The following is a 13868-nucleotide window of genomic DNA, read 5'->3' on the forward strand; positions in this document are numbered from 1 at the left end:
TTGTCTCCCAGGACACCTCCGGCCAGTCTGCACCAGGTGGCCTTAGGCCGTCTTTGTCTTCAGGCATAAGGTGCCTGAGGGTAGGGATTCATCTCAGTGGCTTCAGCTCTGACATCTTGCACTGAGAACTCAAGGAACATTTTCGGTGGGGCAGGCTGTGACCTTTGCCTCAGTCTCCTTCTGAGCAGTGGCAATGGTGACTGCTCCTTCCCTCATGAAGCTGGAGAGCGGAAAAACAGCCGTCGGAGCTCCTCACAGGTGCTGGCATGAAAACCGACTGAAGTCGTCATTGTCCGTTTTGTTCCCCATGTTGCCGCATCACGTGCCAATGGTACAGGGACTTGTTAGTCATCAGCTACTACTCTTCACGTGAGGACCGCTTACGTGGGGGAGGTCTGTTACAGACTGAATGTTTGTGTCCCCTGGCCCGTCCCCCCTCCAACTTCGAATGTTGAAGCCCTAACCTACAATGTACTGACATTTGGAGGGGGGGCTTTGGGGAGGTGACCGGGTTTAGATGAAGTCCGGAGGGGGAAGGGTCCTCCTGATGGCATCGGTGCCCTTATGAGAAGAGACCAGCCAGCTAGCTTGCTGTCTGTGTCTGCCGTGTGAGGACACAGTGAGAAGGTGGCCTTCTGCGAGCCAGGAAGAGGGCTCTCACTGGGAACTCACTAGGAACTGAATTGGCCAGCACCTTGATCTTGGACTTCCAGCCTCCAGGACGGTGAGAAATAAGTATCTGTCGTTAAGCCAACCCAGTTTATGGCCGTTTGTTATAGCGGCCCAAGCAGGCTAATAGGAGACCCTTTGTTTTCATGGCCTTTCTGGAGAACCTCTCTGTACACTGATTGCCATACTCCTGTTTAAAGGCTTCAGAATTGTCCGGCTCAACGTTTGGTTTTTGTCCTCGAGTGCTAAGAGCAGGCGGTTATAGAGAGCAGCATTTTGTTTTATTTTATCTTATTATTTTTTTTTCAATATATGAAATTTATTGTCAGATTGGTTTCCATACAACACCCAGTGCTCATCCCAACAGGTGCCCTCCTCGATGCCCATCACCCATCCTCCCCTCCCACCCCCCATCAACCCTCAGTTTGTTCTCAGTTTTTAAGAGTCTCTTACGCTTTGGTAGAGAGGAGCATTTTAAATGAAATGCCTCGCGAAAGGGTCTTAACGTTTGTCCAGAGCACAAAAGAAAGAGCTCTCTGCACCTGCATTCATCCGGGCTAGTCGTGTTCAGCTTGGTGAGCTTTGAGACCCCGGTCACGGAGCAGGGCGTGCTCCCATCCTTACATTGTTGACGCAGATTGTCCGCACCGAGAAGACAGCCTTTCTAGTAACTGTTCATTTCATCTTTCGCTCATACTGGCAGGAGCATCCTGACTCACCCATTATGTAACCGTGTGGTCTCAGCTCCAGGTTGTGTGAGCTCCAGGCTTTTCAGGATGCTTTTTGGCTTGCTGAATCATTGTCACAGAAGAAGATTTTTCTTTGCACCTAATGCTAAAATAGTCTTCCCCTCATCTAAATGCAAGCATGTCATATTAAAGTAATCTGTTGGAATGGCTGCAGTTTATATCTGGTTTTAAAAGTTCTCAGGCCAATCTTGACTCCTGCATATTCTCCCTGAGAACCAGGGCTGAACATGGCCCTGTGGGTGGCCCTATTGGGGCGTACACAGTGATACGAAAACAGACCCTGCTCCTCAGGCAGAGGCTCCATCAGATAGATGTCCATGCTTCGTGCTCTCCCCAGCCCAGACAGGACTCTCTGCCTACCTAGTGCCCCATTGGCCCCGTGGCTTTCTCTGGGCTGGTCCCCGTCTGCCATGGCAACAGCGGGAACCTAGGCTGGAGCATAGAGTCATGGAAGTAGCAAAGTGGGCTGGCGACAGCAGAGAGAGGGAAGAGCCCCAGCTGGGATGGACATAATAGCCCTCCCCTGAAGAGGCAGCGCAGCCCCCTTGTGCCCATGAGGAAGCCCGTAAACAGAGGTCTAGAAAGTTCCAGTGGAGGGGCGCCTGGGTGGCGCAGTCGGTTAAGCGTCCGACTTCAGCCAGGTCACGATCTCGCGGTCCGTGAGTTCGAGCCCCGCGTCAGGCTCTGGGCTGATGGCTCGGAGCCTGGAGCCTGTTTCCAATTCTGTGTGTCTCCCTCTCTCTCTGCCCCTCCCCCGTTCATGCTCTGTCTCTCTCTGTCCCAAAAATAAATAAAAAACGTTGAAAAAAAAAAAAATTTTAAAAAAAGAAAGTTCCAGTGGAACTCAAGCCCCAGTCCACATGCCAGGGCTCCATGTGCGCCTTCCCTCTGCCTTCCCCACCCCAGCTCCTAGCAGAGGGGGCTCTGGACCACACATCACTGGGCTGAATGTCCCAGTTATTGGGGCATAAGCCAGCAGTGCACTAAGCTACAGTCTCATTTAAAGAAACAAACAAAACCTCCTTTATAAGAAGTAAAATTCTGATGCCTTTAACACGACCATCTTCAGAGGCACTATATGCTATTAATATTTATTGGAAGCCTGACCAGGGTTTTCAAAAGAAGTTATTTCTGAATATATACAGCAGCCAGGTAGTTTGACTCGTATCGATTCTCAAGTTAAAAAAAAAAAAAGTGGAGGTATTATACAGCAATAAATATCTTCTTTATTGATATTCTATCTATATTGAGTTGAAAACCTATTAATATCTAGCCTTTTGCCCTATTCCCTTCTCCTGGAAGTGATTCTGACTAAATGTCTTTATAAAAGCAGACGTACCCTTTGTTTCCAGTAACAGTACCTTTGAAGAGCAAGCTAATTGATGATTTTTAACTGCTTAACATAAGCAAGAAATAATGCAGTTTTGTGAGTTGCGACAAACAAGACAGTCACAGTTGATCTGCATATCACTTAATGTCATTCATGGGAAATAATTACCTTCAATTATGATGAAAAGAATTTGTTGAAGACAAAATGGAAATTATTCTGCCTTTAGTGAAGAATTATACCATTAGTGCTTCTTGAGGTTAAGCAAAGCTTTTATCTGAAATGGTGGCCAAATAGGGGATAAGTTATTTACTGTAATTGCTTGAAAATGCTGCTGTGTGTGAACAATGGTTTTAGATTAGTTTTTCCTGCTTCCTTTCAGATGTTGTCATGTGTCTAATGAGGATCTATAAAGTTTATTAACATTTAAACACCCACATGAAGGATCACATTTTGATTGAAAGTCCGTGAAGTGTTACAGAATCCTGAGCTGAAAAATCACAGCCTAGCATGTTCTATTGCCAAATCACAGAATCCTGGTGTAGAAGGTCATGAGATGATCCCTGTTTGCATTTTAGACTTCTGGTCAGTGACCACTTCTGTTGGTGGGCCATCCCAGTGACATTCCACAAACTTAGATATGATCTCATTGACAGTGGTATTGTAAACTAGGGTACAAAGTGGTTACCCCACTTTATCTGGATAATTCTGGGGCTTGAACATTAATTATTTTATTTCCATTACTAGGCAATTTCCAGAGAGAAAAGGGTGCTAAAAGTTTTTGTCCCTATCTTTATCATACTGAGCTCAATCTGGAGCATTTTCTGTGCTCCACTGTCCCACCAACATGAGATAATTTCAAGACAGTGGTTCTCACATGTGTCTTTAAAGAATAGCCCAGCTTTGGGGTGCCTGGGTGGCTCAGTCGACTAAGTGTCCAACTTCGGCGCAGGTCATGATCTCACAGTTCATGGGTTCGAGCCCCGTGTTGGGCTTTTTGCTGACAGCTCAGAGCCTAGAGCCTGCTTTGGATTCTCTCTCTCTCTCTCTCTCTCTCTCTCTCTCTCTCTCTCTCTCTCAAAAGTAAATAAACATAAAAAAAAAAAAAAAAAGAATAGCCCCTCTCTTCCACCTCATAACTGGCTGGGAATCAGCAGACTTTCTCCTGGCTTTGCGTGGGTCAAGCCATCTCCTGTTGGGAGTGTATTTTCTTACTAAATGTGAGAAGAACCCAGAGGACTGGATCCTTCCAATGCTGACAGGTTCGCTAAGCTCACTGTGACCGTTGTACTGGATATTTACATGTTGGCAAGCTGACAAACGCTTGAACCATTTCCAGGAGCTTTTCTTCGCGTGACCTCCCCTTGCATGCAGTGGTAGTACAGGCGATACAAATCTATAGACTTTCAATGTGATACAAATTTTTTTTTAACTTTTTTTAATGTTTTATTTATTTTTGAGACAGAGAGCGTGAGCCAGGGGAGGGGCAGAGAGAGAGGGAGACACAGAATCCAAAGCAGGCTCCAGGCTCTGAGCTGTCAGCACAGAGCCTGACGCAGGGCTCGAACTCATGGACCGTGAGATCATGACCTGAGCCGAAGTCGGATGCTTAACCGACTGAGCCACCCAGGCGCCCCATCAATGTGATATAAATTTTTATACTGTCGTTGATAGTCCTGTTTTCCTGGGGGGAAAAAACCTTCTGTTTTTTGCCCTTTCTGCAGGACTCTGGATCGATTTGGGAATGTCCTACAATGGGTCCTTTCTGATGACTCTCGAGACCAAAATGAATTTGACCAAACTGGGGAAAGAGCCTCTTGTTGAAGCCCTGAAGGTTGGAGAAATTGGCAAAGAAGGGTAAGGGGCCATATGGATTTACTAATCCAACCCTGGGGAACCAACCTCTCCCTCTAGCATTTGAGAAGCAGCTTTGATGTGTAGTGGCCTCAGATGTTATGTTGGGTGAGCTTCCACGAGATTGCTTTTGGACCACAGAGGATTTCAGGGAATGGTTCCGTAGTTTCGTCCCCCAAAAGCCGTGAGTCCCCACCTCTGCTCAGCACCTTTTGGCCTCAGTGCTGCCATTGGGGGACACAGCATCGATTATCCAGAAAGCATCACTGACTCAGACCGGCGGGGCAGGTTCATCTGCACAATAAAATGTTCTGTGAAGGGAATCGTTCGGAAACGTCCTCCTTCCACCCACAAACAGCAATGTGTGGGCAATGCGAAGGTCCCTGGGGGGTCTATCTGCTGTAATCACAAAGTCAGAATTATTTATAATAAGATAATTGATTTTGTAGCCAAGAGGGTACTCCTAAAGTGTTTTGGGATGTATTTTCCCTAAATAATACAACATTGATTTGCTTCGTAGTAAATTCCTCTCTTTGTAGAAGACGCTGCATCTGCTGCCCAGTTTGTCTGATTGAGTAAATATTTCAAATCTGTGCGATAGTTAATGAAGGTTGATTTATTTTTTCCTTAGATGCCTAGAATGGATAAGCTGGAACTTGTACATTTCCATACCCCTTAAAAATGACTGCTTCTGACTGAAAATGTAAATTTGATTATTGTTTTTACCAAACTAAAAATGCTAAGTGGAGTCTATTTCTCATCTCTTTACACCTTTGGTGTGGAATTGACAGTACGATGACAGGAAAACCCCACAAGGACCCACCTTGTCAGGGTCTGAATATGAGACACAGACTCTTAGATTTTTGTTCAGTTATGATGCTGACCTAATGATTGTATTCATACATGTGGTAACAGTAGATGGGGGGGGGGTCTTGCATTTGAGAATGTGCTTTTACCTACTCTGATTTATCCAGGTTACTTAATGAAATGTTCCTATTTTAATGATTGGAAAGTTTCCCCTGCCGTATGCAATCTAACCTGTATCTGTGCTATTTTCCTTTCATTTTTCTGCTATTTGTTAAAATGTATTTGGATTCGGCAATCTGTGGATTGTATTTTCTGGTGAGTGGTGTTTATTAACTCTCCATGTAGCATTTCATGCCCTGTAGGTGCTGAGTCTTGTTTGGTCTCGTGTGACACCACTAGGAAGCTTGTCCTTAACATGTTCCTGGACGTAGAGGCTCAGTTTATAGACCTGAGAGGATTGAGGTCAGGGTATTTAAGAGGCTTTCCTGGGAGGGAAAATCTTGCCAACTTCCCTGATTTGAGTTGCTGGGCATTTGATCCAATCAGACTCAACTTCCTGTGCCTGGATGCCCCCACCCCACTGCCCTGCACAGCTGCACTATCAGCCATCCAGCCTATGAGATGAAGCAGACTCTGGGCAGAAGCAACCTTGAAAATGAGGTCTAACTACACAGGAGCAGGACAGAGCAAACTTCAGTCAGAACCTTGTGGAAGGAGCCTGTTCTGGACACAGCCCTGTGCCCAGCACAGAGCTACTGGGACTGCAGTAGAAAGGGAGGTCTTGGGCAGCAGATGAGACCCCAATACATCCAAGTCCCTGAGATCCTGGCCACTCAGGTATTCCATGAGTGCTGTTACTCACGTGGCTCTCTTGGCACAATCTCAAGTTCATAAGCCCTGGCTGAACGGGCGGACCTGTTTCTGAGTAAGCAGTGTTTCACTAGACTGCATGAAAAATCTCCTCTGCTCCGGGAATACGATGGTATTTGTCTGTAATATACTTAGAAAGTACCTTTTTTTTTTTTTCCTAGTAGAGACTGGGATAAATGTTTTGCTTCTTCCTGTGAGGGTGTTAAATATGCTGACGTGTAATGGGCTGTCATTTAATTTTAAAGGCAAGGAAAACACGCATTCCCAAAAGTGCTTCATTTGGGAGAAAAAGGCCTGGAAAAATGGACCTTTAGCCTTTTCTTTTTTACATAAAGGACCCCTTTTGGGGAATCTGAGAGCTCTGGATCCTCCTCCCTGAAAATGCCCACTCCATCTGGCTCACAATTTCTGAGTGCACTGAGAGCCTCTGAAAGCCCATCCATAACTAAGAACCTAATCCCACAAGTGATTCTAGAGTCCACTTCTTCACTTCCTCAGTCATGAGCATATTGGAATCACCCTGAGTCTAAATACCGAGGAGAGACGGACGTCAGTGTACGTGGTAGCTACTGTTGAGCATGTGATCTTTGGTACCGACGTTTCCCTCCACAGTGAATCTCTCCAGAGATTAGGCTCTGGCGGGGCCTCTGCTTTGTTTCACCGCCTTCTTTGGTCCCCCTTCAAGTGTGCAAGTGATTGTGCCCCTGGGGGAGTCTCTAGAAGATGCTGCTCAACCTGTGGGAAGTCCTCCTTACTGGTAGAACGTTTGTTCATGTCCTCACATTATTACCCTGAGGATGACAGTGAGAAATTGAAATCTGCGTGGCTTTATTCTAGTGAAGCCCTTTCTCTTTGAAATATGTGTATACTTTATATTTTTAGGCATTTTTCCTTCAGTCTTGATTTCCCAAATAGCCATCCTGTGGCACACTGTCATTAACATAACTCTGGGCAATAATGTGCTCAAAGTGGAATTCACGTAGCTAGCTGAGCGGCCATAACTGTATTCGACCGGAAGAGGACCAGAGCGAGTCAGTAAGGGAAACATCCTACATGTTGGCCGCTGTCTAACGGAACCGTGGCTTTGGAGTAGGGCATGTCCTGTAAGGCACTCAACCTGTTCATGCGTTACCCTTGCAGCCTGGGTCCGGTGTGCAAGTCCCCATAGGGAGGCCCCTGTGACCTCCATATTGGGTCACTAGTCCACAGCGTAGCCCGGACCACCACCACCCCGAAGCCCCTGTGTTTTGGGAGCCGAGTGCCTGCAGCCCACACTGTGACTCGGTCTAGCTGGGAGGGTGTGTGCACGCGTGTGTCTGTGGCAGATGCATGGTGCTGATTTCACTTAGAGAAAGTGAATACGTTCTCCCGTGCGTGGCCACCTCACTGGGCTGCTTAATGTAACTATGCAGCCTTCACTTAAAGCATTCTTTGGAAGCTGCCTTTTAGGACTGCCTCCAGAGCCTGTGACATTCTTTTAACTGTTCTGAGTATCAGCGAATCATCCTGCTTTGTAGATGGATTGGATCTTAGAGAAATTGCTAGAAGTTGTTCAGGGGTGATGGTGATCTTGAGACCAAGAAATAAGATGTTTGGTCCAAGATAGAGTATCAGTGATAAAATAATTCATTTTTTCTTATGTGTCTGGCTCCAAGCACGTATCCAAAGATTTTTAGCAGAGGCAGCAAAACTAGAATTAGCCCTTTAAGGCGGCTCTTTGAAAGGATGTCATACTCATCTGGATTCTAAGGTGTGTTTTAAAAAAAACTAGGCTTATTAACGTTCCGGCACATCTTTTCATTTTTTTTTTTCAATGTTTATTTTTGAGAGAGACCGAGCATGAGTGGGGGAGGGGCAGAGAACCCAAAGCAGGCTCCAGGCCCAGAGATGTCAGCACAGAGCCTGACACGGGGCTCGAACCACGGACTGCGAGATCATGACCTGAGCTGAAGCCAAACACTGAACCGACTGAGCCACCCAGGTGCCCCCCCAGCACATCTTATATAAGAATGTGCAGTGTATCTTTCTCTGAAGTTCATGCTGACATCACGAGATCATAAAATTCATGTTGAGTTATAAAACTAAATATCAGCCAAACAGTTACATGTTTAGTTAGTAAGGATTGGGTGCCACATTGGGGTAACCGTTTGGTCAAAATCAGAATTTTATGTCATCTGATCCACTTGTACTGATATGGCACTGTCTAAATTATTCACTTCAAGCCGCAAAATTTATCCTGTTCTCTGTCCTGCGGAGGATTAATTTGGGAACCCGAGAGCTCTCTGCAGTGCTCAGCCTTTGGCCTCTTTTGCCTCAGGGCTGGAGGCTGCCAGATGACAGATACCAGTGGGGAACAGGAGGGGCTGGTGGCTCAGCAGGTTTCGCTGCGGTCACAGATCTTGAGGCAGCTTTTTGTGCTGCGTGGAGGGGGAGCAGGCTACCTGCGCTGGCGGGACACAGACTCCTCGTCTGAGGGCACATCTAGAGCCAGGAAGCAGTCCTCGTACCGATGGACAAGTGAGATGGGTTTCTCAGATGGTTGTGTTATCTTGGGGACTTGCCTCCCTGACTTTCCTCATCTCAAGACCCAATTTATAGGCTTTCTTGGGACTAATATTTTGCTGTGCACATTTTATATAAAAGAAGATCTCTGTGAGGACTGCCTAACCAGGGAAAGCTCTGAAATGGCTTTGCGACCAGTGAACACCCATAGCATTTCCCGGACTAGCCAGGACTCTAACGGAAGGAGGAAGAAAGAGTCAGTTAGGTATTGTCTCCATGGTCAGGGACAAGAGGCTTTTGTACGTGCACAGGGAGTTTCCCTTTAACTGTACGCAAGCCTGTTGGTGGAACGGCTGGCTCTAATGTTTCAGAGCTGGGGTCGGGGAGGATCCGGGTGTCCTGCCAGGGAGGACACTTGTGAGGTCCTCTTACAGTCAGGCTCCCGTTTCACAGGGTGGAGATTTCAGCTCCACCATTCTAGCTGGGGCCTCTGCTGGGCCTTCAAGTCTGCACGAGCGTGTGTGCTCTGCCCTTGGGTGCCCTTGGCCGCTTTTGGCCAGGAGATGACTGCCCCCTGTGAGCATCGGAGGGAAACCCCGTAGGGATCACACCTGTAGGGATTGGACCTAAGCTCTGCTGCCTTCCCAGTAATTTTGTCCTTATCAGAAATGCAAGGCTCTGCTTTGTGACCATTTGGTTGCTTAGTAGTGTTCAGAGACTACTCTGTCCCTCTTTGGCTTCATCCCAATCAAGTCTCCGAGCCTCAGAGGTGGGCCCTACCTGTCTGCCTCTCTGAAGCAAAGCCGCCATCCAGGGAGGGAGCTGCCTTTTGTGGGGCCGAATCCCGGCCAAGAACCCCCCCTAGTGCCATTGGAGTGGCCCTCGCCACTGCTGGTGATCTAGTAACCCCCATGCCTCTGGAAACTTGAGTATCCCTGGAAAGATTAACGGGGAATGTTGCTCACTGACGAGGCTTTGTATCACTTTCTTTTTTTAAATGGTTTTTAAATTTGTATTTCTCCGGGAAACTTCCTAGGCTGTCCTGTCGGTTGTTTCCTAGAGTCCCTTGAGGTTTGTCCCTTGCGATTGTTGGCTTTTTCGGTGGCCTTTAGGAGCTAGAGCAGGTATGGGATAAGACACATAATTTCACTAGGAAGGAGTCTGGAGTCAAAACTAATCCGGAGGTAACTAAGGCAGAAAGCATCAGAGTCACTGAACTCAGGCAGAGCCCAGGGACTTGCCTAAACATCCCCATCATCCCGTCATGTGTGAGAGGAGGTTATGTCGCCAACATCAGCTGTCACCTCACCCTTGCAACCATCGTGCTTTCCATCCATCCCCCCGCCCCCCGCCCCGCCACTTGGCTACTGCTGCACTGTCGATGAGATCACTGCATTTTGTGTGGACGGCCTCACGCTCCCACCACCTGTCCGGACGCATGCACAGAATGGAACTCTTGAGGCCCAAGTCCTGTGCTGCTCTCAGGGCACTTGGCACTGAAGAGTCTCCGGGTAACCTGACCAACCCGAGGGCTCTTGGATCCAGCCTCTTCTTTTCTGGGTGGGTTGGGAGAATGAGGACATGTTAGCGGTGATGGCGGTGGAGCATGTGTGTTCTCTTTCTAAGCAGAGCCTGAAGGGCAGGCTACGGTGGTGACTCTGCCCTGATCAGTTGCAGGCCCAGGGCGTACTGTCTGGCGGACAGTGATGAGGAGTCCTCCAGTGCTGGCTCCTCTGATGAAGACGACGCTCCAGAGCCCAGCGCGGGAGACAAACCGCTCCTCCCAGGGGCTGAAGGGTGAGTGGATCCAGCTTCCAGGGCTCCAGGGCTCAGGGCACCAACTTGGGTGTCCTATATAATCTTTCTTCTTCCTCCGTGTTGAGTGAGTGACTTTTACATTAAGAACCCAGAGTCAGTGCTTAAAACTCCAGCCCCCAAAGCAGAAACACCCAAGTATTCTTCCCTTAGCTAAGAAGATCCCCATCAACATGGCTTTCTTGGGCCAGTGAAGAAAATTATTAATAGAGCATTGAAAGGCGTGTTTAGTGCAAGGAGCTTACACAACACCTCCCCCTAGTGCCCGATGGAGAGCATCGCTGCCCTCAGTTGGGTCATACTTGCTCATTGAGCTGCTGGTTCCTACGAGGCTGGAACATTTGGGTGATTTCTTTGGTGAATTTTGAAGACGTGGGCTGCTTAGCTGATCTTTTGGGTCATGGACTTCATTTTCGGGGCTCCCTTTGCCTGTAACTTGGACTGTGGAATAATAAGAGTGCTTAAACAGCTTCTCTGTAAGAATCTTTAAATTATTCGAAGTGAGTTGAAGCAACTAAGATTATAAAGAAACCAGAGATTCAGAAGCATTTGTAAGAAAATATCAACCTGTTCACTTTTGAGATCCTACAGAAGATGGAGAGAATCCAGACGTTGGAAGGGTCGATACTAACACTTGAGTTCATTATTTAAAATCTACCCTCTTGACCTTAAGAATGACTGCTTTTCCCTACACATATACACATACTCTTCCTGGCACTCTGGAGCTCCAGAGGATTTTAAAAAGCAAATACCCTCTTTCCTTAGGGCAATCCTATGGTTGATAGGACTTGATACAAAAGCTTGCTTCGTGGCCTTCTAGCATGCCACCTGAGGTAACATTTTTCTTTAGAAAAAAGTTCTAAGCCCTTTGAAAAGTAGTTGCCACTGAAAGTTGGTATGCCATCACCTAAAAGACAATCAGTTAATGACTGTGTTTTATGTCCCTGTCAGATGCAGCACGATTTCCTATTTGCTGTGTAGACACGGGGAAGTTTCTCTAGGAGAACTCGGGATTTATGTTCAGTAGTTGAGGGCTGTTAAGGAGGACAGGTGGGATGCCTTCTCTGCACTGCAAGAACTTTGTCTCTCCATTGGTCAAGACTTGGGTCCTGTCTGATGTCTACACCTTCCCTAATGTAGTGGTTTCTCCACTGGTGGTTGTTTTGCCCACGAGGGGACATTTAGCGATGTCTGGAGGCAATTTTTATTATCATGACTGGGGGAAACATGCTGTTGGCACCTAGAAGGCTCAGACCAGGGTGCTGCTAAACACTGTATGGTGCATAGGACAGCCCCCACCACAAAGAATTACCTAGTCCAAAATGTCAGTAGTGCTTAGGTTTGGAAACTCTGGTCTAGAGTAAGGTGAACGAAGAACCACAGAGGTTTTGTCTATGAAGGAGCAAAATTTATACTAACATCTGTGTCCTTCATTTAAAGGTATGTTGGGGGTCATCGAACAAGCAAGATTATGAGGTTTGTTGATAAAATTACCAAGTCAAAATATTTCCAAAAAGCAACAGAGACAGAGTTCATTAAAAAGAAGATTGAAGAAGTCTCCAATACCCCCCTGCTGCTCACTGTGGAAGTGCAAGAATGTAGAGGAACCCTGGCGGTCAACATTCCACCTCCCCCGACTGACCGAATATGGTGCGTACAACCTGTTGCGTGGCCATAAAAATCCAGCCTGCGTGCCCTTGTCATTGTGGAAAGTGCCCTCTGGGCAGAAGCACTTACACACGTTTTTCATGGAACCTTAATGTTTGTCACAAATCCAATTCTCCTTTCTTCTGTGAACAGTTCATTCACATTTAAAGCTTCATCTTCACATGTTTCTATTCTCGGTCTTCCTCCTCTCTAAAGCCAGTTCTTTCCACCAGTTAGAAGAGCTGCCCTCTGTAGAGCTCTTACTCTCTGCCTGGCCTGGGGTGTAAGTGCCTCACAACATCCTGCGGAGATAGGTACCACTGTTCTCCCTGCTTTACAGAGGGGGATCACGCGTTCCGCAGAGGCTGAGGTGCTTAGGGAAGGCTCCCTGGGTTAGAGCGAGGTGTTAAGGAGTCAGAACCTATGCACTTGGTTACTGTGGGAGGAGGTCTATCCGAGGAGTTGTCATCGAATGAACTAGTGGCCCTCAAATCAAACTGCACATCAGAGTCACCTGGAGACTTGTTAAAAACGGAGATGCACCCAGCCCCCAGGATCCATAGCATGGAGAACTAAGCCAGGATTGAGAACCGGTGAAATGTCCTATTCATGGATCCAGCAGAAGAACATCACTATCTGTGAACTGCAGTTTAAAATTGACATTCTGGGGGCGCCTGGGTGGCTCAGTCGCTCGAGCCTCTGACTTTGGCTCAGGTCACGATCTCGCAGTTCTCGAGTTTGAGACCCGCGTTGGGCTCTGTGCTGACAGCTCAGAGCCTGGAGCCCACTTTGGATTCTGTGTCTTCCTCTCTCTGTGCTCCTCCCCTGCTCACACTCTGTCTCTCTGTCTCTCAAAAATAAATAAACATTAAAAAAAAATTTTAAAGATTTATCAGAAAATTTTTTGAATTGACCATTTGATGAGGATGCTGGTATTGCCCAGTAAAAACTTTAAAATACCTTTTTAGGTTTTATTTTTAAATAATTTTTTAGGTGTATTTCTTTATTTTGACACAGAGAGAGAGAGAGAGAGAGAGAGAGCACACCCATGAACAGGGGAGGGGCAGAGACAGGAGAGAGAGAATCCCAAGCAGCCTCTGCACTCCGTGCATGAGCCCAATACAGGACTCGATCTCACTACCATGAGGTCATGACCTGAGCCAAAATCAAGAGTTGGATGCTTAACTGACTGAGCCGCCCAGGCACCCCTAGATTTTATTTCTAGAGAGTAATATTCCATTGTAAAAAAAAAAAAAAAAAAAAAAAAGGAACAAATGAAAAAAAAAAAAAAGAGAGGGGTAAAAAAGCCTATAATCTTATCATCCCAAAATAACCACTGTTAATATCTTACTGTACAGTCTTCCAAACCTAAGAAAAAAATTTCTTAATAGTAAGAGTTGATACAACATACCTTCACTTACATAATTTCATGCTTTAAGATGTGTCGGTTACAGATGCCACTGCTCAGTGGAAGATGAAATTAAAGGCTTCTGCGATAGTGCTACCCAGTACATTTGTTATTAATCCACAGATAAGTATAGATCTTGAGAGTGTTTAGATATGTTTATAGCAATTTGATGTTTTTGTTGTAGTTTTTAAAACATTGGTCCATGCCAGGTGGAAGTTTT

General features: G+C 46.6%; 1 protein-coding gene across 7 annotated transcripts in view; it reads left to right on the top strand.

The window, feature by feature from the left end:
• The window catches only part of TEX2 (testis expressed 2), a 105880-nt gene that overhangs the window by 88041 nt on the left and 3971 nt on the right, over positions 1-13868 (top strand). For 5 of the 7 annotated variants that reach the window (XM_053893316.1, XM_019466531.2, XM_019466533.2 and 2 more), the window contains 3 exons: positions 4470-4602; positions 10450-10575; positions 12034-12243. In XM_053893316.1, the coding sequence (XP_053749291.1) occupies positions 4470-4602; positions 10450-10575; positions 12034-12243 (469 nt within the window). Of the gene's footprint in view, positions 1-4469; positions 4603-10407; positions 10430-10449; positions 10576-12033; positions 12244-13868 lie in introns of those variants that run through there. The other 2 variants (XM_053893317.1, XM_053893318.1) reach the window with 2 other exon arrangements.

This window comes from Panthera pardus, unplaced genomic scaffold (assembly GCF_024362965.1).
Source record: "Panthera pardus isolate Hobbes unplaced genomic scaffold, ASM2436296v1 HiC_scaffold_3, whole genome shotgun sequence".
Lineage (NCBI taxonomy): Eukaryota > Metazoa > Chordata > Mammalia > Carnivora > Felidae > Panthera > Panthera pardus.